The sequence below is a fragment of the Hyperolius riggenbachi genome, chromosome 3 (assembly GCF_040937935.1).
Source record: "Hyperolius riggenbachi isolate aHypRig1 chromosome 3, aHypRig1.pri, whole genome shotgun sequence".
Lineage (NCBI taxonomy): Eukaryota > Metazoa > Chordata > Amphibia > Anura > Hyperoliidae > Hyperolius > Hyperolius riggenbachi.
The window spans coordinates 66,169,566-66,195,628 of record NC_090648.1 but is presented as its reverse complement, the minus strand read 5'-3'; the positions used below and the strand labels follow the sequence as shown (position 1 = coordinate 66,195,628).

At 42.2% G+C, this 26,063-nt stretch overlaps 1 protein-coding gene across 6 annotated transcripts in view; it reads left to right on the top strand.

Annotated features, from left to right (window-relative positions):
- Nucleotides 1–26,063, top strand: part of NFIX (nuclear factor I X) — a 291,898-nt gene that overhangs the window by 253,703 nt on the left and 12,132 nt on the right. For 5 of the 6 annotated variants that reach the window (XM_068274284.1, XM_068274289.1, XM_068274287.1 and 2 more), the window contains one exon: nt 9,850–9,941. The exons of the other annotated variant lie outside the window; for it this stretch is intronic. In XM_068274284.1, coding sequence (XP_068130385.1) covers nt 9,850–9,941 — 92 coding nt within the window. The remainder of the gene's footprint in view (nt 1–9,849; nt 9,942–26,063) is intronic. 6 annotated transcript variants of the gene reach the window in all.

The following is a 26,063-nucleotide window of genomic DNA, read 5'->3' as shown; positions in this document are numbered from 1 at the left end:
GGAAGGGAACCCCCGAAACAGACGCTGTCAGGGTATACCATTCATGTTGTAACTGCACAATTGTTTGACTGTATCCCTTGCTACCTTACCACTTGTATGTACTGCATTCATGTTTAAAACTGTGCTTGTGTTTTTTCATTGCTGCTCTTAAAGGGATACTGTTTGTGCAGCCATTTACTTCATGTTTTGCTGACATATACCATTATGCTGTATTTCTTTTGACCGGTTTGGTCTCTTGTTGCCAATACACTTAGGTTATTTGTGCATAGTGCATTATCTGCACTTGTTTGTATATAATCAGCTTTCATGTTTACAATACAATTTTGATGAATCTCATGCTGGTGTGTGAGTCCTTTTGTATATATATTGTCTGTAGGGCTTTTTAGCCTAATTACAGACTCAGCACCCATTGCACCCAGTGCATTAATTAGCATACATAGGGTGTGCAGTACCTTCTTGTAAATATAGTCCCCTAAAAAATGCAGGCATACCACATGTATGCCACCTCAAAGCCAGGCGGATCTCGCGCATAGATAAACCACAACGATCTGATGTGTTCAACCTTCAACAGCTTTTAATCCAGATTTCTCAATAAAAATATGATACAAAACATAGCATAAAACCTTTTAAAATTCAAAAAAGCCCTGCGCTGATTGCGCACTCACGTCATCTCCTGGCTCCGCCTTACACATTTCGTCAGTGTGGACTCATCAGAGCCTCTGATGAGTCCGCACGGACGAAACGCGTAAGGCGGAGCCAGGAGCGTCTGACGTCACAAGGAGTAGGGAACTCCATCGCCCGGAAACTTTGAGATACGGATGCACTATTGCGGAGACGGGACGCTGCGACCGCACGACAGGGTACATCACTGGGCCAGGGAGCTTGATACGCTCAAAACTATATTGGATGACGTGAGTGCGCAATCAGCGCAGGGCTTTTTTGAATTTTAAAGGGTTTTATGCTGTGTTTTGTAGCATATTTTTATTGAGGAATCTGGATTAAAAGCTGTTGAAGTTTGAACACATCAGATCGTTCTGGTTTATCTATGCGCTAGATCTGCCTGGCTTTGAGGTGGCATACATGTGGTATGCCTGCATTTTTTAGGAGAGCAGTGGAAGTCTGCACTAGAAGTGGAACACGAGGAAAGGCACTTGTTTTTGCACTAATGGTGTTTAATGCAATTCTGATAAGCCAACAGTAATGCACTATGTGTAGTGTTTTTTTACTTTGCAGGTTATAAGGACTTGGAAGAGGAGCGCTGTCATATTAATATATTTATTTGTAACAGTTGTGGACTTTTGAGAGCGAAGACTCTGAAATTAAGTTGTGTGGTTTTTGACTGCAGTGGGCGCAGTTTGCATAAGTATATATGTGGTAATGAAGTATTTACACAGAAATCCGATTTCTGAGTTCGAATTTCCGATTTCCGAGTAGAGTTTTTCTGGTCATTTTTTGCATTCTCTGATTGGCCAAACACTTTCGAGTTGTTTCTGCATTCTCTGATTGCTCCATTGTTTCCGAGTTCTGTGATTGGGCTAAAATGACCGAATTGCAGTAATGCAGTATTTCCACAGAAATCCGATTTCCGAGTTCTGTTTTCCGGTTCCGTTCGGAAATTCGAAAATTTCAATTCCGCGAAATCAAAATGAGCATCCCTACTCGGAAGGCTTCAAAAGCACTTGCATCCTCAAGTGCTTCCAAAGATGGGTGAATCCCTACTGTGCAATGCATGAGCCTGGACTCAGGATTCCAGAAGGCGTATTTGACCAGTTGGTCAAATAACGTCAATGAGAGGGAACAGTGGTGTATCGAGGGCATTGAGAGAGAACCGAGACTTCTGTATGTGATCCAGAGCCTTCCCTCTCCATAGGTACGCATCTATTTTTTTTGTTTGTTTGTTTTTGGTGGCATTAGTTTTACTTTAACTGTCCACTGACAAAACATTCAGTAGTTAGGACAAGCATACAATCATTAGACTGTTAATTTGAACTGAGGTGGTGCTTACTGTAAAAAAGGGTGGTATTTAATGTCGTAATGGTGGGGGGTGGGGGTAAGATTGAATTGGCTGAAGGCCACACTCATCTCTACACTACAGAAAAGATGGTGGGGAGAGGTGGGCAGTGCTGAACTAGTCAGTACAACTCCCAGTTGTGGGTATTTTGGTTTCAGAGGGACTTTATCAAGGACCAAATCTGGGATGGTAAATTCATTTTAATGCCGAGTTGATAACATTGTACTAGCTGCACATCAGGAAACTTAGAGGATAAAAGAAAGACTTAAAATACATACATTACACCAGCGTAGCTCCGAAGCCCCTGATGCACTAAACATCCCATAAGATATAACAAACATTTCCCTTTAATGATGCGTTCTGATTACTACCATATATATATTCGTGGATCACCCCAACTCCACCCACACACCTCTGTCCTAAGAACAAGATAACATGAATTTGCCTGCCAATGGTTCCGATTTCCTCTGTGTGCTTCTCTAGCCCACCATGCAGAGCGCACATTGAAGGTGTACCATAAGGCACAGCTATTTCTCCTCACTCCTGTTTGAGTCCTCACATCTCCCTGGCAGATTCGTAACTCGCTGCTAGAGCTCCAGGCTCACTGTCATGTGACCGCACTGCAGCTCCAGGCTCAATGTCATGTGACTACACTGCAGCTCCAGGCTCACTGTCATGTGACCACACTGCAGTTCCAGGCTCACAGGGGGAGATTTATCAACGCATTACCAACAGTTTTTTCTTCTTAATATGTTCTAACCAGCAGGGAGAACAGGTCTGCATGATAATAAGAACCTTCTTAAAGAGACACTGAAGCGAAAAAAAAAATATGATATAATGAATTGGTTGTGTACTATGAATAATTACTAGAATATTAGCAGCAAAGAAAATATTCTCATACTTTTATTTTCAGGTATATAGTGTTTTTTCTAACATTGCATTATTCTATAATATGTGCAGATTACACAACACTCAGCATTCAAAATGATTCTTTCAGAGCAGTCTGTGAAGTAATGACCTCTCCTCTAGCAGAGAAAAAGTAAACAGTTCACTTACAGTTGAGATAATAAAAGTCAGATAACAGACCCCTTTCCACGACTAACTTAGTCGGAGAGCTTAATGGCTTGTTTACATAGAGATAACAACTGGAGTTTCTCAACTCTTCCTGTACTGGAAACAATTACACTGATGTATCTGATCTTAATGTTTTATTTATTAGCTGTGCTACACATACAAATCATAATATCATAATTTTTTTTTCGCTTCAGTGTCTCTTTAAATCCTATGTAATAGTGGCAGTTTAGTGTGAATTTCTAGAGCTGCACTACAGTTAAGAAAAGTGCAAATCCATCCCTAAACTGCTGCAGATTAAGAAGTGCTTGATAGCAGTTCTACAGATGTACCACTGCAGGCTAGACATGATTGCAGAGTGCAGGCTAGATATGATTTGTGATGTGCTCCTCCCCTCTGCTGAATTCCTCCTCAGAGCCTGCTGCTATCAATACAGCAGGTGTGTTGGTTACCTCAGCAACAGGAATTCCCCTCATACACTGCACTGTCTAAGAGACCTTCCTAGCTCCTCCTATTATGCAACAGTTTTAGAAGGAATCTGCACTATCTAATGATTTCTTAAGATGCCTGAGAAAGTTCTGCACGGATTTCTAAAAACCTACTAATATTTTGTCTCAGACACTCTTGATAAATCTGGCCCACTGTCATGTGACTGCAGTGCAGCTCCATACTCAATGTCATGTGACCACAGTGCAACTCCAGGCTCACTGTCATGTGACCACACTGCAGCTCCAGGCTCACTGTCATGTGACTGCAGTACAGCTCCAGGCTCACTGTCGTGTGACCGCAGTGCAGCTCCAGGCTCACTGTCATGTGACCGCAGTGCAGCTCCAGGCTCACTGTCATGTGACTGCAGTGCAGCTCCAGGCTCAATGTCATATGACTGCAGTGCAGCTCCATACTCAATGTCATGTGACCGCAGTGCAGCTCCAGGCTCACTGTTGTGTGACCGCAGTGCAACTCCAGGCTCATTGTCATGTGACCACACTGCAGCTCCAGGCTCACTGTCATGTGACTGCAGTGCAGCTCCAGGCTCACTGTCATGTGACTGCAGTGCAGCTCCAGGCTCATTGTCATGTGACCACACTGCAGCTTCAGGCTCACTGTCATGTGACTGCAGTGCAGCTCCAGGCTCAATGTCATGTGACCGCAGTGCAGCTCCAGGCTCACTGTCATGTGACCGCACTGCAGCTCCAGGCTCACTGTCATGTGACTGCAGTGCAGCTCCAGGCTCACTGTCATGTGACTGCAGTGCAGCTCCAGGCTCACTGTCATGTGACCGCAGTGCAGCTCCAGGCTCACTGTCCTATGACCAAGTGAGCCTGGAGCTCTAGTGGCAAGTTACAAAGCTGTCAAGGGGATGCAAGGTCTCAAGCTCAAGGTTGCTATGGTTATGGGTAGGTTCCCAATGTATACACTGCATAGGGTGGCCCCGCACATACAGTATTGTATCACCTGCTTTTAACCCAACCCCCACTTATAGCCCCCAAAATTTGGAATATAAAGGTTGGCCATCCGCCATGATCTACGTTAAGTATTTTTTGTGAATGATCTCTTCTTATGGTTTTCTCATCTTATTTATTGTACCATTTTAGTATCTAGTAAGTTTAAACAGATACTATAAATACATGAAGTATGAACGTATTACAGTATAAAACTTTTGTTTTGTGTATTATAAGTGATTTGTATGGTTTATATGCTGAAAAGTTACTATCTACAGTAAATAAGGTGAGAAATAAGAAAGAACAAAGTTTGGGGCATCAGAGCTGCAGAGTCAGATCTTTTAGAAAACAAACTTTATTACTTGCCGACTTTAGTGGTGCTCGTCGTGTGTATGGGAACTCATAAGGAAGCATGTGGTCGGTGTGATCAGGTGACAGATTTGTTAGGCTCTGATTTGCTGGTCATGATCATGTGCTAAATCAGAGCCAGTGGCGTAACAATAGGCGAGATAAGACACAGAACATTTATATTGTGCTTTTCTCCTGGCGGACTCAAAGCACCAGAGCTGCAGCCACTAGAGTGCACTTAATACACAGTAGCAGTGTTAGGGAGTCTTGCCCAAGGTCTCCTTACTGAATAGGTGCTGGTTTATTGAACAGGAAGAACTGAGATTCAAACCCAGGTCTCCAGTGTCAAAAGCAGAGCCTTTAACTCCAATTCTTACTATGCCACAATTGCCATTCAGGTATCATCCACTAGAGGCATCTGAAGGTGAATACACTGTGAGCAAAGGTTGGATATCTGAAATGTTCAAAATACCGTGTTTGGCTGTGTCCAATAAGCGGTAAAGTCTTTGTGCTGAGTAATCCAAAGTATTGCGTTTTGGCCAGTGTCCTGCTAGCATGTCGATAATTGGAAATCGACAAAGATGATTGACAAGGGCCCCCCTGGACCCCTGAAATCACAGGAAAGCTGTTGGGGTTTGTTCCTCCTGCTTCTTCTGCAGAGTTATTTCCCTGCTCCAGCCCTGGGTCTCCTGTACTTCCTGGTAGCGTCTCTGCTCACATACTCAGCTCCTATGCATGTCACATTGTGAAGATCCAGAAGAGGGCAGAATAGAGCGAGTGGCTGCTGGGAGGTAGAGGAGCCATGGTGCGGTGCTGGAGCAGGTAAGTATTACACAGCTCTACTGCAATTACACTGCAAGGCGGTGGTGAGGCAAATGGCGACTTTCGCAGGTTGCAGTTACATGACAATTTTTCTTAGGGGCCTGGAGGGTTGCTGTTACGCCCCTGGTCAGGGTATTACAAATCTATTACCTGATCAAACTGATCACAGTTTTTCTACACATTTACATCACTACAAGTGCCAGGGACTGTGGCTATATACACAGTGGCATAGCAATAGGGGTTGCAGAGGTTGTGACCGCATTAGGGCCCTTGGGCCAGAGGGGCCCCAAAGGGCCCTCCCTCAACTGCAGTATTTACTCTCTATTGGTCCTGTGTTGGTAATATTCCCTTCTATATATGATTTAAATAGTAGTGATCATTAACACATTGTTTCCCATTCCTTTCTTGCACCTGACACTGTGGTTGTCTTTGGTTTTGGTGCGCCGTATCAATTGTTAAGTATAGAGTGCTTGGGCCCCATGTAAAACTTGCACTGGGGCCCACAGCTTTTTAGCTATGCCACTGTATATACAGTATAAAAAAAAGTAAAGTTCACGGTACCCATCTTTGAAAGTATAAGGACTGTTTCCTTTCTTAGCACAAATGATGCTTATCAATATCCCAGAAGAGCTGACAATCTATCATGGCTGTTGCTATCACAGCAGTAACATCCAGTAATGCAAATATCAAGCTATTATGTACAGTACAAAGTGGTCCACAGTTTAGCCCTATGGAGCTGAAGACCTGTTTTCTGTCTCTTTCCTCCTTGATTAGCTGATGTAAAATAAACTAATTAAGGAACCTATTTAACAGCCCAGATACTGGCCATGTTATGCACTGCAGACTGCCATTCCTGTAGGTTGCAATGCTTTCAGAGAGATTCAGTCTGAGCCTGCCTCCTTCCATCCTGCGTAGCAAGATGATGCAATCCAAACAGCAGCAGCAACAGCCCCTCCCACAGGACCTGAAACTGACTAGGAAAATGTTAACAAAGTTGGATTTTACTGGGTGCTTGCTACAGTATTACTTTTCCTAAGACTACCCAGTAACAGGGATGCTTTACTCTTTGACAAAGCTGAGAGGCCCTGTTTATCTCAGAATTGCTAGCGCTCACCCACGGTACCATCCTAGGGGCTACTGAACCATGTCTTTAAGTGCTTAGTTGTTTCCTTGCTTTACTATTCGGGGAGGCATGGTGGGAGCAGCCTGTCTTGACACTTCACTGGCTGTAGGGTTGTTTTACATAAGTACCTTGTAGTGACACAAATGGCAACTAGCAGATTTCTACCCTGACAGGTAGTCACAAAGTGGGGCCTTATCACCATCAATGTTTTTGTTTTTGTGTTTGTGGACACATGGATTCAGTGAGCAATCATCTTTATGCTGCAGTATGGGAAGCTGTAGGGGGGAGCTGTCACCTTCAGTTTACTATTGAGAGCAGTAGGGGGCGCTGAGGGACCTACCACTTCTAGATTAGACTTTCAGGACAAACAGCAGGGCAGAATTTGTGGCACAGATTGTTTACTCAAAGATTCAAGGGTGGGGGGAGTATTGTCAAGATTATGTTAATGACATTATGATTATTACTATTCGTATTATTAAAGTGACCCTATAGTGAGTAGGACGTCAAAGCTGTTTTTTTTTCCTTTCATCCTTTTCAGTTTCCTGGCTGTCCTGCTGATCCTGTATCGCTAATCATTTCATCAGGTGCTGTCATTAAAGTTTGGCTATTTTAGCCGCATGCTTGTTTCAGATGTGTGATTCACACACTATTGCAGCCAAAGACATCAGCGGGACTGCCAGGCAACGCGATTTTCCCTGTGATTCAGCAATTTCCCACTCTTTTTGAACAACGCAAAACACAAACACAGAGCAATCACGCCCTACACCCGACGGATTACACCCCGCAGAGGGAAGAGGTGGAGGAAATTGGAAAGACTTTAACACGATTGTGATTTTGTGTCCCAGTGTAAAAGAGCAAATAGAAAGAGCAGTGGGCGCACTGGTGAAAAAAAGCAACCTAGGTCAGAAATCTCAGGGTCAGTCCTCAAACCCCAAACAGTTCAGAGTCAATATAAACACTTGGAGGACCTGGCGCTCGATGGCTGGAGGATGCAATGTCCCTGAAAACCAGCCGCTGTATTAAATATGTGTAAACAGTACCTGCAAGCAGCATAGGTATAAGGGGAATACCTCCTGCTGTTACATGAAGTCCTCTGTGGGCATAAGTTCCGTGCTATGTGCACAAACACCACTCGCACGTATGTACTGGATCTGACTGAGGACGCCGAGTCTCTCCCCCTGAGGAAGGCTGCTGGCCGAAATCCGGATCGGAATTTTAATCTTTGATATGTTAATAAACAAGCATTTGTCAGTAAGTGCAATCGTTGTGGGGTCTGTCCAACACTTCCGGGGGAGAGACTCGGCGGCCTCAGTCAGATCCAGTACATGCGCGCGAGCGGTGTTTGTGCACATAGCCCGGAACTTATGCCCACTGAGGACGTCATGTAACAGCAGGAGGTATTTCCCTTATATCTATGCTGCTTGCAGGTACCGTTTACATATATTTAATACAGCGGCTGGTTTTCAGGGCCATTGCATCCTCCAGCCATCGAGCGCCAGGTTCTCCAGTGTAAAAGAGCCCTAAAGCTTTTATAAGAGTCATAAGGAGGCGTGCCTTAATCTGACAGCAATCACTCCTCTCATTGCATGCCCATGTGACTAAAGTGGGTGTGTTTCAGACTTACTTAGAGTGAGCAGATAGCTTCTGGACACTGAAAAGGAGATAAAATGGTGCAACAGGCAATTTTCTTTCTTTCATTTTGTAAAAACTACAACTTTTTTTCCCCTTAAAATTTGTTATGCACAAGTTATTCAAAACAATGGACAAATGTACTATTAAATGCTTATCAAAAATTGTCCCTGAGTTGGGCCTTTAACATCCCCCTCCCCCCACCACCTTCACACACACACACACACACACACACACACACACACACACACACACACACTCCAAATATAGAGTGAAATGTGGCAGCTGCCTGGCAACTGGCAAGGGCTGAGCAACCATTTTAAGCAGATAGGAGGTATAGGTGAGCAGCGGGAGGCGGGGCTGTATTTACCACAAGGCACTGTAGGCACGAGCCTACAGGCGCCTGATGGAGTAAAGGCGGCTCACTCCACCTCCCGAGTGCCTCCCTCCCTCCTTCCCTATGCAGAGTCCTGATGAGAGTGTAAATGAGAGGTTACCCTGACCAGATACTCCTTCAGTCAGGGGCACCTCTAGCTACTTAATACTGAGGTTCCTTTAGGTACCTAATACTTGGGGGTACCTGTAGCTACTTAATATTGAAGGTATTTATGGCTACCTAATACTAAGGGGCACTTGTAGCTACATATGACAGGCAAGGGAAGTAAGAGAGAAGTTACTTGCAGTGGTTCAGTAGAGGTTTGTATGTCCAGGGAGAGAGAAGTCTAAGGTGCCAGGACATCTGCGCCTATAGGCTACTGTGAGGTAAATCTAGGCCTGCCGGGAGGACAAACGTCCATGTCAAAGGGGCCTTCATAAATTTTTAATAGCAGAAAACGTCCAATCAGAAATGAGTTCCCAGCATCTTACAGTAGGCACATGTATAAAAGATGATTTCTGATTGGTAGGCACACGCATGTGAACATTTTCCTGGGGCTCAGGTTGCACTAAAGGCCACAGCTGTAGGACACACGGCCTAGACAGATGTACACAGGAAGTAGCAGTGCACACGTGTCAGGTGGTGTAGAGCTGTGTGTGTTTGTGTAGGGGAGATGTGATGTACATGGTTTTGTGTCTGATTGCTTATCTCTTTCTCTCTCTTTTTCCCCATGTGTTATTGTGTGCGCATGTGTTACGATTTTACCCACCATTGTGTGTGACACCGCATACAATGTGTAACCGCATTATCATTTGTCCCCTTAACACCACATTTTTTTATTTTATTTTGTCTGGTGGCTGCTCTGCTTGGTTTTGTTGCTACCATGTTGTTTTTGTCGATGTTGCTATGTTGTGTTGTGCCGCTCCATTTTGTTTTTTTGTTATTTTTTGTTTTGTTTTGTTTGTTTTTTTGCATCATTTCACGGTGTTGCTGTGTCATCGTCTTGCTGTGTTGTGTTGTTGTGTAGCATTCTCAGCGCCTCCCCCCGCCGGGTCCAACAGGTTTGTCACAATTGGATCACGAGACAGCAACTTTCTGAACCTCCCCCAGCAGTCTCAAGTAAGTCAGCGATATTCCCTAACCTGTAATTCACTCTACTAAAAACACAACCTAGCCTGATAATGTCATGCTCCGCCCCCCCCCCCCCCCCCTAATTACTACTTCACCATTAATCTACCATTCCTGTATATGGCATGAATACTGTAGTTTACTAATCACAACTGTGCCTAATCTGTAACCTAACATAACCCCGTATCCTGTAATACACAATGTACTGTTTAGGCCTTAAAGTGGGCTTATCACTTTGTGTTAGATTTAATGCTGCATAGAAAAGTAGGTGCATAACTAAGGTGGCCACGCACATTACAATTTTTCTTTATTTTGATTCGAATCGACCAATCCAATTCAGTTTTTCGGTTAATCCGAAGCTTTGAGGAAATTGTTCAATTCAACACAAAGGTGTGTTCGAGATTGCTCCAATTTCGGGGAAAATCATAAACATTGAAAAAGTGAGTTGGTTAGAACCTCCCCTCTCCCCTCCTCCCCCCTGCATGGCAACCTTTTGGTCATTTTGCATTTTCGTAGAACTACATTTTCCACTGTGACATTTATCACCATATTCCATCTCTGTACATCTATCAATATCTCATGTGAACTTTATCTGCTGTTTAGCGTTACAATTACCCCTGATCACCACATTGCTATTTACAACTGCATTTACTGCACTTTGTTTTGCTGCAAACACTTTTACTACAAATACTACAAGCACTGATTTCTGTTTATTAAAGCTAATAGGAACCGTTTTTTGTTTTTTTTTAAAGTCAGATACTCACCTAAGGAGAGGGAGGCTCTGGGTCCCATAGAGCATTCCCTCTCCTCTCCCGGTGTCCGCTGCTGTCCTGGCTCCCCGTAGCGGTATTCGACCGTTTCAGTCAAATACCGCTGTCTCCCGGCCGAAGGGAGGCTTCGGAAATGCTTCGGGAGCCCGAGTGCTCCCGAAGACGGGCCGCTCTACACTGCGCACGCGCCCTCTATGACGCACTCGCGTGTGCGCCGCCTGTCTTCGAGAGGGCTCGGCTCCCGAAGACTTCCGAAGTCCCCTCGGCGGGGGATGCGAATGGAGGACCCAGCGCAGCATCGGGAGAGGAGAGGGATAGCTCATTAGGAACGAGCCTTCCCTCTCCTTATGTGAGTAGCTGCCTTTTTTTTTAATACAGTCTTACATTAGCTTTAATTACATACAGTAAATAAACCAGGTGCAATACAGTTACATCCTGTATAATAATAATAATCCTAACGTTTGTATAGCGCTCCTGTTGGACTCAAAGCGCTCAAGATCTGCAGCCACTAAGGACCCACTGAAGGGGCCACCCTGCATTGCTAGGGAGTCTTGCCCAAGGACTTCTCACTGAATAGGTACTGAGCCTAGCCAGGATTTGAACCCTTGTCAAAGGCGGAGCCCTTAACCAGTACACTATCCAGGCATTATAATAAAAGCCCTGTCCCTGCGTTCTCCTGTGGCCTTGCGTCCGCTGTGCCTGGCGCGCGCGCGTGTGGATCGTGGCCGTGCATACGTTGAGCGGCCTAGTGGCGCGCCCCTTTTTTTAATGGGTGGGCTTTTCTATAGTATTATGATACTTCTACAAAAAAAAATCCCACAATTATATATACATTATTTTCACAATACATACCATAACATACTCTTTCCATATTTCCATTATATATACACAAACACATTCTTTCATAATTCTATCCTCGTTGTTTATACAAACAAGAAATACATTTTGCTGGTTACTGAATTGTTATATACAATTTATTCTGGTTGAAAATAATTTGACAATCCATCACACACCATACAAATTGTAACGTGTTTGGCCACCTGCAAAAAAAACACAGACATCTAATGGAGGCCGCACAGAAAAAAGATACAACATTAGTTCTGCTGAGGATCCGCCCACCCTGTATACACGTTACCATGGCACTACCAGGATCTTATGCATGGATGAGTTAGGTTCAAGTAGCACTGTTGCTCTGAGGAGCTGCATGCATGCGTACACTTTATAATGCAATGCCATAATTCATGATGTCTACACTTATTTGCCTTTTGTAAGCCATGGTTCTTTGTTTATGGGAAGTTTGCCAAACAGGAACTGGAATATAAGTAACCGACATTAACCATTTTAGCCTTTTGGACGTGACCATCACATCCAAAAGGCTGCTGCTGCGCACTCCCGTGCCGCCCCCCTTAAGCCCGGAGATCAATGTATAGAAATATAGTTCCCATTCATTGATCTAAGTCCCCCGTAGAAAGACTGACAGCTTCTTATTAGAAGCCGCAGTCTTTCTGAGAAGAAAAAAAATCACGGCCTCCTTATACTTCCTGTAAGCGAGAGTGCTTGCTTACAGAATAGGAATTGAAAAAAACAACTGTGGCCATCTTGTGGCCAAATAGTAAAACTACATGTACATATATTTTTTTCACAGATAACACATTAAATTACATTTAAAATTAACTGTTTACCTCCCACATCCAAAAAATACCCAAATAAAATTTTTAACTTAAAAAAAAAAATTACAATTTAAAAAAACAAATAAACCATAAATAGTTACCTAAGGGTCTGAACTTTTTAAATATGCATGTGAAGAGGGTATACAACTAATATTTTTTTAATTAAAAGCTTGTAAGCTGATGGACGCAAAACTGAAAAAATGCTACTTTATTCCAAATAAAATATTAGCGCCATATATTGTCATAGGGACATAATTTAAATGGTGTAATAACCGGGACAAATGGGCAAATAAAATACATAGGTTTTAATTATGGTAGCATGTATTATTTTAAAGCTGTAATGGCCGAAAACTGAGAAATAATGATTTTTTTTCCCATTTTTTTCTTAACCACTTCAGCCTTCAGTCGTTTTCACTTTATGCACCCAAGCAATTATCACCTCCCATTTATTAGCCTATAACTTTATCACTACTTATCACAATGAACTGATCTATATCTTATTTTTTCCGCCACCAATTAGGCTTTCTTTGGGTGGTAAATTTTGCTAAGAGCCACTTTACTGAATATGCATTTTAACAAGAAGAATAAAAAAAATGGAAAAAATTCATTATTTCTCAGTTTTCGGCCATTATACATGCCTCTATAATTAAAACCCACATATTGTATTTGCCTAATAGTCCCTGGTATTACACCATTTAAATTATGTCCCTATCATTATGTATGGCGACAATATTTTATTTGGAAATAAAAGTGCATTTTTTCTGTTTTGCATCCATCACTATTTACAAGCTTATAGTTAAAAATGTGTTTATTTTTATCTTTTTTGCATGTAGATGTAGTTTTACTTTTTGGCCACAAGATGGCAACCTTGAGTTTGTTTACATGACGTCACTCTAAGTGTAACATCACATGTACGTTTAGAGGGACGTAGGGGGACGTAAGAGGCAGAAAAAGCGAGGCTTCCGAGAGAAGCAGTCGCTTTTTCTGCTGGGGAGAGGAATCAATCATCGGGCACCATGTCCCGATCAATTGATTCCTAGGCTAACGATCCGTGTACGCGTGCAATTCGCCGTGGGAGCGTCCGGGAGCGCACGTGGCCTTCTGGATGTAGCTTCAATATCTAGAAGGCTTAAATCGTTAATATTCCTGTGAAAATGCATTTAGAAAAAAATAATTCTTAGCAAAATGTACCACCTAAAGAAAGCCCAATTAGTGGCGGAAAAAAACAAGATATATATCAATTAATTGTGATAATTAGTGATAAAGTTATTGGCGAATGAATGTGAGGTGAAAATTGCTCGTTCGCTAAAATTGAAAAACGACTGAAGACTGAACTGGTAAATTAGCTATAAATCTCACACTAAGGGCTTGGTTACATGACTCAAGCAACCACCATAAAATCCACTATCACGGGCATCGTACTCCTGTGGGAGACATTACCCAATACTGTCTTTCCACGTTAGTGTGAGACCTCCCCAGTAAGTACAAGCCCACAATAAAGCACTGTGAAATTATGAAATGGGGTAAAATAGAGAGAGGATGGGAGCGGCTTGAAAGTTCACAACTCTGTGCCACTGGGCAGATCATGTGAGAGGGATATAAAGTAGCCTGAAGCAAATTATGATTTGAAGAGTAGTTTTGGAGGGGGAAATGGATCACCCAGGAGATTTGGGTGTAGCCGGCGCCACCATAGGCCGTAATAGGAATTACGGCTTAGCAGCGCTCGGTGTGTGATTTTGGCACAAATCACTGCAAAAACACTGTAATTCGGCTTCCGGGGAATAGCTGAAAGCCGATTTACGTCTTTCACCCACTATCCATGGCGGGCCTGGAGGGGGAATAGTAATTGATGCCGTCCGTACCTGTGGAGAAGCAGGGTATGCCGTTTATCGTATTTCCCCTGCCCCGAAATCTCCCGGCGGCTATGTAATGGTGCCAGCCTAACCTCTTATTGTTGTTGGCTATGTAATAGGTACGCCCCAAAAAATTACTGATCAATAGTTGATCAGTATATGAAAATATTAATTGTTGGTGGGGAGAGGGGGGAAATGGACATATTAGGATACAAAGTTTGTTTATGTTGTCCCCGTACCCTCCACCTAAAATGCAAGGCTGCCCACACCTGATTGCTACAAAACCTCTCTCCCTTGCATTCTCATTTAAACATGAACACCTAACCAAATTGAGCGTTTGAGTTTATACAGCTGTTGGCATCCTCTGATGTCCGTTCTCACACTTTTCTCACTGAGCTTAAAGTGAAACCGTTACCAAGAATTGAACGTCATCCCAGTCAGTAGCTGATGCCCTCTTTCCTATAAGAGATCTATTCCTATTCTCAAACGGATCATCAGGGGGCTCTGTATGGTTGATATTGTGGTCGGAGCCCTCCCACAGTATGATGTCAGCGCCTCACAGCACTGAGGTCCTGACATCACACTGTGGGAGCCCTGCTGCATTTTGGGAAAAAACAGCTGTTTCCAACTGCCAAAAATGCAAGCAGCATCTCCTTCCAGTGACATCACCTGCCAGCAGTAAAAATGTCACCATGTGATAAATGTCAGAATGTAAACCAGGGAGAGCAAAGATTTTACAATGAGCAAACACTGACCAAATCATTTATACATAATTATTGTAAAAATGAAGCACTTTTTATGACATTATTTTCACTTTAACTCAAGACTTTGGGAGCATCATAAGACAAGACTAAAACCCCACTCTTTAATGTACGTTAAAATATGCAAAAAATAAACTGTGGAGTCTACTCCTACTTTGCAGCATTATGCATAGAACAAAGTGACAAATCCACCCTTAATCCACTTACAATATTAACAACAAAATGCTTAATCTCCCCCCATTCTCCAGTATAGATATAATCGTGTTTGAGGGCAAACCGATTGTGTGTAATTTTCTGTAGGTAAAAAGTTAGGGTCATCCCTTGTGCTCATTGACCTTCCTTGATTCCAGATGCCTGGTAGACTACATCAGTTCCATTCTCCACTGGTGCCTGAGAATCAAATGGCTTACTTGGCTTAAGCTTCTTCTGCTGAAACACGCTAAATTTACAGCAGCCATTGCTTAGTGCTTTTGTTGTGTCACCCATGAAAAGGCCAAGTTAGACTTAGATCTGCAAACCACAGAACATAAGCATACATATCTACAGATATGTGATGTGCTAATCCTCCATGCATCTATGACTCTTTATCCCATAAAGGCAAAGTCACACTTTTGAAACATCTTACCTATCAATCAGTTTAAAGGATTTTTCTAAGTCACTTTAGGTGTCAAAAATGTCTGCTTTCAGTGTTGTCATATTTATTTAGTAAATATTTTATTTATTTAGTAAGCCCTGCAGTCTTCATTTGAGACACTCCTGAGATGATATGTTACAATGCACATTGTAACATTGGTTCAAAAGCTTGTCTTTAAAAGCAACCAAGCATCATTTTTACTTCCAGGGCAGCTCTAATAGTACATTAAAAAAAGTGCTTAATATAACTATTACCCAAACCATAGAAACTGGAACCTGAGGCTAACACATTTTGCCCAGAATGTCCTTTCTCATGGTACGTTCAATGTGAAACGCCTTAGCCCAGGCTCCTGTTTGTTATAGTTCATAAAACGTCTACTGACAAATTTTGTAGCAGAAATCAATTCTTCTAAACACCTTTACATCATGCACATCTACTGAGATCAGTTTACCATATATTATTTTTGTTATTATTATTATTACAAATTTATATAGGGGTAGCATATTCTGCAGCACTTGAATTGTCCTTCAGAGTGGTCTACACCTCATTCTAGGGCTCGCTAGAGAGCTTAATGACCTGGCTTCTATTTCTTTGCGGCGTTCGGCCGCGGGTGGGTTTTTTTAACCAATTTTTTTATTGTAGCACTAGCTACATGATTCCCCCCTCCCTGCGCCATCCCGCCCACCCCTCCGATCGCCGCCGGCAATAATACCCAACAGGAAATCCCGCTCTGAATGGGATTTCCTGTTGGGGCTTCCCTCGGATCGGAATGACGCCGTTGACGTCATGACGTCGGGGAGTCCCGATCCACCCCATAGCGCAGCCTGGCGGTGATTGGCCAGACTGCCCTGAGGGTATGGGGGGGCCCTCTTTCATGGTGCATAGCGGCGAGTGGCGCCGATCTAATTAAACACGCAGCTAGCAAAGTGCTAAAAAAAAAAGACCCACCAGGGGCTGAGCAATTCACCGCGGCGGTAATGGACGAGCTTAGCTCGTCTATACCGCTAAGGTGGTTAAAGAGACACTGAAACGAAAAAAAAAATTATGATATGATTTGTATGTGTAGTACAACTAAGAAATAAAACATTAGGAGCAGAGACATAAGTCTTTTATTGTTTCCAGTACAAGAAGAGTAAAGAAACTCCAGTTATAATCTATGCAAAAGAGCCATGAGCTCCACAACTTTTTCTCTCCAGAGGACAGATCAAAAGTCCCCTGGGCTGCTCTGTAAAATCATTTAGGATGCTGAGTGTTGTGTAAACTGCAAATATTTGAGAATGATGCACTTTTATAAAAAACACAATATAACTGAAAATAAAAATATGAGTATATTTTCTTTGCTACTAATGTTCTAGTAATTATCCGTACTACACAACCAATTCATTAAATCAATTTATTTAATTTTTTTTTGCTTCAGTGTCTCTTTAATATAAATATAACTCAAACCATAGAAACAGGAACCTGAGTGCTAACGCATTTTGCACAGAATGTGCTTTACAATGTAAAACGCTCCTGTTTGTAAGAGTTATAAAACAAATTATGTATGTTATATATGTTACGGCCAGAACCCGAAGTCTGGTCACTTCGGGTTCTGGCCGGTCAAAACGCGAAATGGCCATACACCTGCGGCCAATGTTAGAAATAAACAGGATTCCCGGCGGCGTTAAATGAATGGTGTCGGCAATGTAACAGATTAAGCCGCCCCTTCAGCTCTGCCTCCTCTCCTCCCCCTGCCTCTCTCCTAAACAGCTCTGGCAGCCGGGGGACACGCTGGGCCCCCAGGGTCGTTCGTAGCGGCAGGGAAGCCTGCCGTTCGTTCCTGCAGAGCGGGTGCTGACCGGGGGGGGAATACATTAATTTAACGCCGCCGGGAGCCGGGAATCCTGTTCATTTCTCACATTGGTCGCAGGGGCACGGCCACTTTGCGTTTTGACCGGCCGGAACCCGACTTCGGTTACTGGCCGTAACATATATACAAACTTTGTATCAGAAATCAATTTCTCTAAACAACTTTACAGCCTGCACGTTTCTGTATAAAACTTGCAATGGCAGCAATAAGAGAAGGGATAGATTTTTGATTATTATAATTATTATTATTATTACAGATTTAAATAGGGGATAGCATATACTGCAGCAATTTACAAAGTACATTAATATAACGTCATATTGTCCCTCAGAAGGGTCCATACCTCATTCTAGGGCCAATTAAGGAAGCTAATTAATTTCCTGGTATGTTTTTGGGAGTGTGGATGGAAAGTAGAGTGCCCAAGGGAAACAAACACGGGAAGAACATACAGACTCTATGAAGATAGTGTCTTGGTACTTTAGAGTTGCGGGCTGAGAATGCTGCCCACTTAGGCCATCTGAATAAAGCTGCTCAGAGTCCTCAGCTCTGAGGATAGCAGTGACTGTACCGAAAGGGGGGGCATAGTCAGCAGAGCTTAGTCATTGAAACAGACATTTTAGCCAAAACGTTTAGAGACAATATCTGCATAACATTGTCATTTAAACTTTTCTCCATACTCCAGAGGGGGAGAAGGACTGCTGGCGCAGAGTGCTACAGAGCGCTGCCGGGATGAGGAGGGGAACAATGTGCTTGGTTTAAAGTCTGATTATACTCCTGAAACGGAAATTTCAGTAACTACTCTTAGTTACATAAAAGAACATTTAAAAGTATTCTCTGTGTGTAAAATTATTTATTTTCACTGCAGAGAGCAGGAAAGCATCTTCCCGTGCCTGTGTCTTCACTCCTCCCCCCTCCTTTTCTACTGAAGTGACTGTTGCCAGGGCGATGTATCTATTCAGCAGAGAGGGGGGGGGAGGGGGGCAAAGTAAAGGCACAGGGAGATTCTTGCCTTTGCCGATTAGCAGAAATAAGCTATCTTGAACTGCTCTCTAAAGTGAAAGTACACCTTTTTACACACATGGAATGAGTGGGAATGCTTTCAAATATTCTTTTATGTAACTAGGAGTAGTTATTGAAATTTTAATTTTGGGAGCATCATCCCGCTTTAAGATTATCCAGCACACCAGATAGTTTGGCAGCTGCACACACGCCAGATACTCAGCAGACACGGCTTTGACTGTCCAAGAACACACTAACATAAGTCCCGGCCTTATGACCCAGGAAAGAATTCTCCACACAAGGTGAATGCTTCAGTAAATCATAGTGACGACATACTTACAGACATAACAGTCTAATCTCTCCTTTTGGAACTGGACAACTCTTACTATGGAAAAAGTTAGCTCCAGAAAATGGCAAACAAAACATAGTGGACAGTTTAATCACTCCTAGCAGATTCTCTAGAGCGAGCTATCTCAAAAGTGTCAGGTGCTCTTTAATGCCTATGAGGTAATCCCATTCTGTAGCACGATTTACTAATCTCTGCTGTCTCTTCCTGTAACTCGGCAACCTTTCACGTGTAACACGCAACCCATTCTGTGGTCCATGACATCATGCCTGCACTCCATGATGCGCTGTTTCCTATGTGTATTTCTCCCGTTCCTCTGGTGTTCTGGACTCGTGTATAAAAAGCATCTCACAGGCAAAGCATCTCCAATGTTCACAGCAAATAAAAGCCTGAGCCGAGCTGGGAAGCGGCTGAAGCAGGCAGGCTCCTTGCTGCAGTTCACCTCAGAGCACCTGCAGCACTGTGGAGACTTTTTATATATGATTCACTATGTATTTATAGACTTGCAACAACAGCCTTTTCTTATCCAGAGAAATCATTGCCTGGCAGCACTCATGTCTGTAAAGCTGTTTTCTTTATTAAACCCGTCAAACCTTATTAAAGATAACCTGCTAAAGGATGACTATAGTGAGAGGGATATGGAGGCTGCCATATGTATTTCCTTTTAAAGTGGACCTGAACTCAGTACTTCCTCTCTGCTCTAAAAGATAAGCAACAGCATATAATAACCTTTAAAGAAAAACATCTATTTGTTACAACTGATACAAATCCTGCAATACATCTGCCGTGTGTCTATTTCCTGCTTTCATGGAAGCAGACATATTGTTAACATCCTGTGTTTACAAATTAGCTGCTCTGCCGTGGCAGAGGAGATTTATGAGCTGACACAGCTGAGAAAACAAATTACAGTGGTGATTAGTCACAGATGAGAGGGAATTAGACAGGCTGAACTCTCTAAATACACACAGGGTGCATTTCTCTATGATTTCCTTCTGTCCTATGCAAGAGTTCAGGTCCACTTTAAACAATGCACATTGCCTGGCAGTTCTGCTGCTCTTTCATGTATCAGTATTGTAATCTGCATGCTTGTTCAGGGTCTATGGCTAAAAGTATTCAGAGCAGAGGTTAAGCAGGACAGCCAGACAATGTGCATTGTTTAAAAGCAAATAAATATGTCAGCCTCTGTATCCCTCTCCCTTCAGTTTTCATTAATGAGAAATATGGAGACCACCATGTTTTCCTGTAAGGCCCAGCTAAACACAGAACCAATACAAGTCAAATTCTAATATTATTCAGATTGTAGGTGAATATAAACCAATGGGTGGGCTAAATGTGCTTGACAATTGTGGTACCACTTGCTTGCTTGCTTTCCTGTCTGGATCCCGCTGCTGGGTGGGGCAATCAGGTGTGACCATATAGACACTCACAATAGGAAGATCTATAAACTACATTTCCCAGAAATCCAGCATTAAAGTAAAATGATGTGTCTGCATGAGGAGGCGGGACTTGATAACTCACAGGATGTAGGCGTGAACCACTGTATGACTTCAACTCCTCTAACAGTAAAAGACAGTAGTGCCGAAATTTGCATAATTTCACTTTTCTGTAATATGGATCAAATTTTGCCGCTACGAAGCAAATTCATAATTTCATAATTGCCATACAAACCGTAATTCGGTATTCTGTAATCGCCATTTCTGTCCTGTCAGTTCATGTTTCGCTGCAAATTCGCGTCTAATGCAAAATTTTGTAATTTAGTGTTTTCTATAGAAACAAAGTTATTTTAATTACAAAAATGGACGTGTTTCTAATAGTAATTATGCAAATTTAAGTAATAACTAAACTCAGGGAAGTCACTCATTGATTGCAATTACTGATGATGCAAAGGCCCCTGCACGTGCTGTCACTTCAAATGTATCAGGAGGCTCTACCTGCAGCCACTTCTAAGACAGGTGCTCTTTGTCAAGGTGCTCTTAGCGGTCATGCTGAGACACTTGGTTTTGAGCCCTGCAATATCTGATAATGCAATATCTGATAATACAAATGTCCCTGCATGTGCTGTCACTTTAAAGAGAAACTCCGACCAAGAATTGAACTTTATCCCAATCAGTAGCTGATACCCCCTTTTACGTGAGAAATCTATTCCTTTTCACAAACAGACCATCAGGGGGTGCTGTATGGCTGATATTGTGGTGAAACCCCTCCCACAAAGAAATTCTGAGTACGTACTCTTGGCAGTTTCCTGTCTGTGAACCTTGCTGCATTGTGGGAAATAGCTGTTACAGCTGTTTCCAACTGCCAAAACAGCAAGCAGCAGCTACATCACCTGCCAGCAGGAAAAATGTCACCATGTGATAAATGTCAGAATATAAATCAGGGATTTAAAAGATTTTACAATGGGCAAACACTGACTAAATCATTTATACATAATTATTGTTAAAATAAAGCACTTTTTTTATTACATTATTTTCACTGGAGTTCCTCTTTAAATGTTTTAGGAGGCTCCAAGCTAGAACACAATTTTGAGAACGGACAAATTTCCACGTTAAACACAAAATTCCGATTCGTCTCCGTTTGTAATGACGTAAAACGGTCGGAATTTCACGCAATTTTGTGAAATTAATAATTTCTCATTACGGCCATAATCGTAATTTCAGGAAATTTCTCACAAACATCCAAACTTTCGCATCTCACTAATAGAAATGCAAAAGTTTGGATGTTTGTTACTCAGTCACACAACAATGGCTGAACGGAGTTGAATAAAGTTTGGCGCACACAGTACATTACCTGGAATAACATATAGGATACTTTTTATCCCCATAACCAAAAAGTGGGCGGAGACAAATACAGTTAATGGCAGGGTTCTCAGCCTTTGCACAGTTGGTCACTGGGTGACTGAGATTAATATTCAGAAAAGTGGGTGGAGCCAACAAAAGCCCATCAAAATTCACCTGTTGATTTTCAAGGGGAATATTTAATTGCTGCTTCTTGCACTGTTAATGGCACAAGCCTCAAACCTGGTCAGTTGGTTATTTGGGTGACTGGGGTTCAAATTAAAAAAGGGGGGTGGAGCCACAAACAGCCAATCAGACTTGTTTCATTTCAATGCAAATTATTGTTGCCAAAGACTGCAAAGCTCACAAACTTGGTAATTGACTAATTGAGTAATTGTATGTTAGGGTTAGAAAAGTGGGCGGAGCCAATGCCTTCTTTCTCTTAAGTTTTCTCCTTGGTGATATTTTCACACTTTATCAATACAAAGGCCTCGATTCATCATTGTCTTTGCGATCACTTTTTTCAGTTCGTTAAATTACCGAATTTGAAGTTTATCGATTTCTAGTTGTATTCATCAAGCTTTTTCTGCATTCGGTGTGACTTCGATAAAATATCGATAACAATTTGTTAACCATTCGGTAACGTGTCGATATTTCCATATTACAGCGGTAATTTAACACAAGGCCATAAGATTCCCGTGGAATTGTGTGTAAAAAGGCAGTTAATCCGAATAGGGCTTAACACCTGCACCAGGATTCTGGAAGTGGCTTGGGATTGTGTAGTGATTAGCGATTTTAATTCTGATTAGTCCTTTCAAATTATTATAATTGTTTTTACAGTTTGCAGTAGTTTAAAATTGCACACAAATTGCTATGTGTAGCGATTCATGAGCAATTTCCCAGCGCTTCAATACTTTACATTGAAGCGCAAACGCTCCCAAAATACTGCATGTCCTGCGATTGCGATTTTGCAAATCGTAATCGCTACTGTGGAATTTTTTACATTTCTTTACATTGGCAGAGCATTTAGGGAAATCACTAGCGATTTAAAGGGATACTGTAGGGGTCGGGGGAAAATGAGCTGAACTTACCCGGGGCTTCTAATGGTCCCCCACAGACATCCTGTGCCCGCGCAGCCACTCCCCAATGCTCCGACCCCGCCTCCAGTTCACTTCTGGAATTTCTGACTTTAAAGTCAGAAAACCACTGCGCCTGCACGCCCGTGTCCTCGCTCCTGCTGATGTCATCAAGAGCGCACAGCGCAGGCCCAGTATGGTCTCCTGGTGACATCAGCGGGAGAGAGGACACGGCAACGCAGGCGCAGTGGTTTTCAGACTTTAAAGTCAGAAATTCCAGAAGTGAACTGGAGGCGGGGCCGGAGCATTGGTGAGTGGCTGCGCGGGCACAGGATGTCTGTGGGGGACCATTAGAAGCCCCGGGTAAGTTCAGCTCATTTTCCCCCAACCCCCCCTACAGTGTCCCTTTAAAGCGCCCCATAAACGCTCAAAAAAGCGCTCTAGTGGGTTCTAGGCCTGATAATGCTGTTTGGTCTTCCCTCCCCTGCTTACTCTCCTAATGACCCCCCTCCTTTTCCCCTTTTCTTTATCCTATATCCGACACTGGATTCCTGGTTATTTGCTATGAGCACACGGCAGGGCTTAGTTAAAAGCATTTTGTAATTTGTTGTTTAGATTGTCTTTGCAAATATTTGGTCCACTTTAAGGATCCGTCGAGATGTTTGGAATATCTGATGATGGGAATCGTATTTGTTGTTTACAACCTTTGAAAGTTTAATCATACAGATTTAACAACCTTTTTACCCCTTGTTTATAATCTGCTTTGAAAGAGTACTTAAAACTTTTTTTTGATATTATGCTTCATGCTTTTCTTTTATATGTTTGAATAAAACTGGAGGAACCCCCCCTGTGGTGACAATAAGAACCAGTATATTGCAAGCAAGACCCACCCACTCTCGCTCTTTTTTTTCTCTTAACTCCGACTGTTATAATTAAAGTTGTGAGGCAAACATTTAAAGTGGAGCTAAACTTAGAACTTCCTTTCTGCTCTAAAAGATTAGCCACAGCATGATAACCTTTATGGAAGGGGGGGGGGGGGGGGTATTAATTACAATTTATGGAAATCCTAAAAAAAACCTGGAGTTTTACTAAGTTTAAATTGTAGCTGCCTCCCAGAGCTCCTGAGGTCTATTCACAGCTGCTAAGAATTAATTAAACACTTTGATCTGGCTTCACAAACACAAAACAAAGTGCAGTGATTTTCTTCAGCAACTATATGTGAAATAAAGACTTTTTATTGTGTGCTGTACACGAGTTCAGGTCTGCTTTAAAGTGTAATCTAGTCACAGAACATAGAACATTGCTGCTGTCCATGTGGCCAGGCTAGAATCTCAATGCCCATTATCAATAGACAGTCTCTCCATTGTATCCAGATATTTTAGAGAGACACTGAAGCAAAAAAAAAATTATGATATAATGAATTGGTTGTGTAGTACGGATAATTACTAGACCATTAGTTGCAAATAAAATATTTTCATATTTTTTCAGTTAGTATACTTTTTTTATAGTTTTTTTTTTTTTTCGTATAACATTGCATCATTCTCTAATATTTGCAGTTTACGCACTACTCAGCATTCTAAATGATTTTACAGAGCAGGCTAGTGAACTATTGACCTGTCCTCTGGGGAAGAAAAAAGACACAATACAATGATTGACAGTTGAGATAACAAGCTTCAGAAGACAGAGCTGTCTGCGACTTTGATATATAAGACTCCTATCTCTGCTGCTGTTTTATTTCTTAGCTGTACTACACATATACCAATCATTATATCATCATTTTTTTTCACTTCAATGTCTCTTTAAAGTATGACATTTCAGTATCAAATGCTCATCATTTATACTAATTGCCACGATTGCTTTGAGAATTTTCCTTATTCATTTTGGATTTTATTAGGTTTCAAACATGTGGTTGAAATCAGTGGAGAAGCAATAGGGGATGCAGAGGTTGTGACTGCACAGGGGCCCTAAGATCAGAGGGGCCGACTAGGGGCTTTCCCTCAACTGAAATATTAGCTCTTCAATGGTGCTATGTTGGTAATGATCTTCTGTATATGCTTTGAATAGTGGTAATCATTAACACAGAGGCGAATATTTTATGAAGTTTCAGTTGAATTAGGTGTGTCCAAGTTGAAGTGAAACATGGCCTGTAAGAATGGAGTATCACAATAGGTCAGCCTATACATATCCCCCAAATAAGAGGCAGCTTATGCACCTAAAAGATTTAACCAGGAAGCAGCATATCTCCAAGATAAAAACTAGAATCTGTATGGAGAACACCAAGGATGCTATGGAGAAGTACCCGCAGTAAGAGGCGCCTATGGCAAATGCCATACCTGCACCCCTGTAGATACGCCTTTGCATTAACAGACTGTTCCCCTCCTCTGATGATACCTCTCATACTGTTTACTAGTTCTAATGATAGCGCACAGTATAATGGGTAAGGTCTATATACCCCCCAACATAGAAAATTATTATATCACAGTTCTTGGTATAGATTGGTTCGTAATAGCAGTCTGTATGCGCTTCCAAAAAGGCGTCAGTTCCACCTCAATCGCAAAGTTCCAGCATAGTAGATAGCGCTCCAGGTCACAACAACAATTCAACACTAGGAACACTCAGCAGTACGTTTCATATGGTATCACACTCACCCCGTCAGTTGACCACTGCTAGACTGGTCATCAATCGCTCGTGTGATATCCTGCACCGCCTGTGCTATAGTGGCTCGTCCCTCTCCTCCACTTAGACTCTTGTTGTCCCCTCCGCGTTGTATACACCTCATGAGATAAAAACTCACATAGTACAGCTCCGTAAAACTTAAAAGCTTTTTAATCCTAAAATACACTCACAAGCGTTTGTTGGGTAAACAGCGTAAACGACCTCTCATACTGTGGCTGTCCTTGGCAGGTTTTGTCGAGCCATATGAAGAATGCTTGGGGTGGCTCAATGTAAAACTTGCATTCTTTATACACACCACTGGTTAAAGTGAACCTGAGGTGAAAGTAAGCTGATGAGATAAACATGTATATCCTCCTACTCCTAAAAATGACTTTTTAAGTATCCCAGGGTTTTCTTTTATATTTAAACATTTACAAAGTAGGTTGGATGTTTTACTGTCTCTAATCAGTGGTAGCCTATTAAGTGTCCCAGAGTTAGAAAAAGGTCAATAGTTCATGTATGTTATCACTCCCTGCCCTCAGTTGTATTTTTTCAGGAAAACTTTTATAGCTGTCATTTGCTTATCAGAGATGTTTCCTATATTCCCGACAGGATACTGACTAGACAGAAGCTGCCGCTTCCAAGTCTAGACGTTAACTCTTTCAGGCAACAAAATAAAACAAGTAAAACATCCTGGTGATGAAGATGTTTTGTAAAGTACATACACGT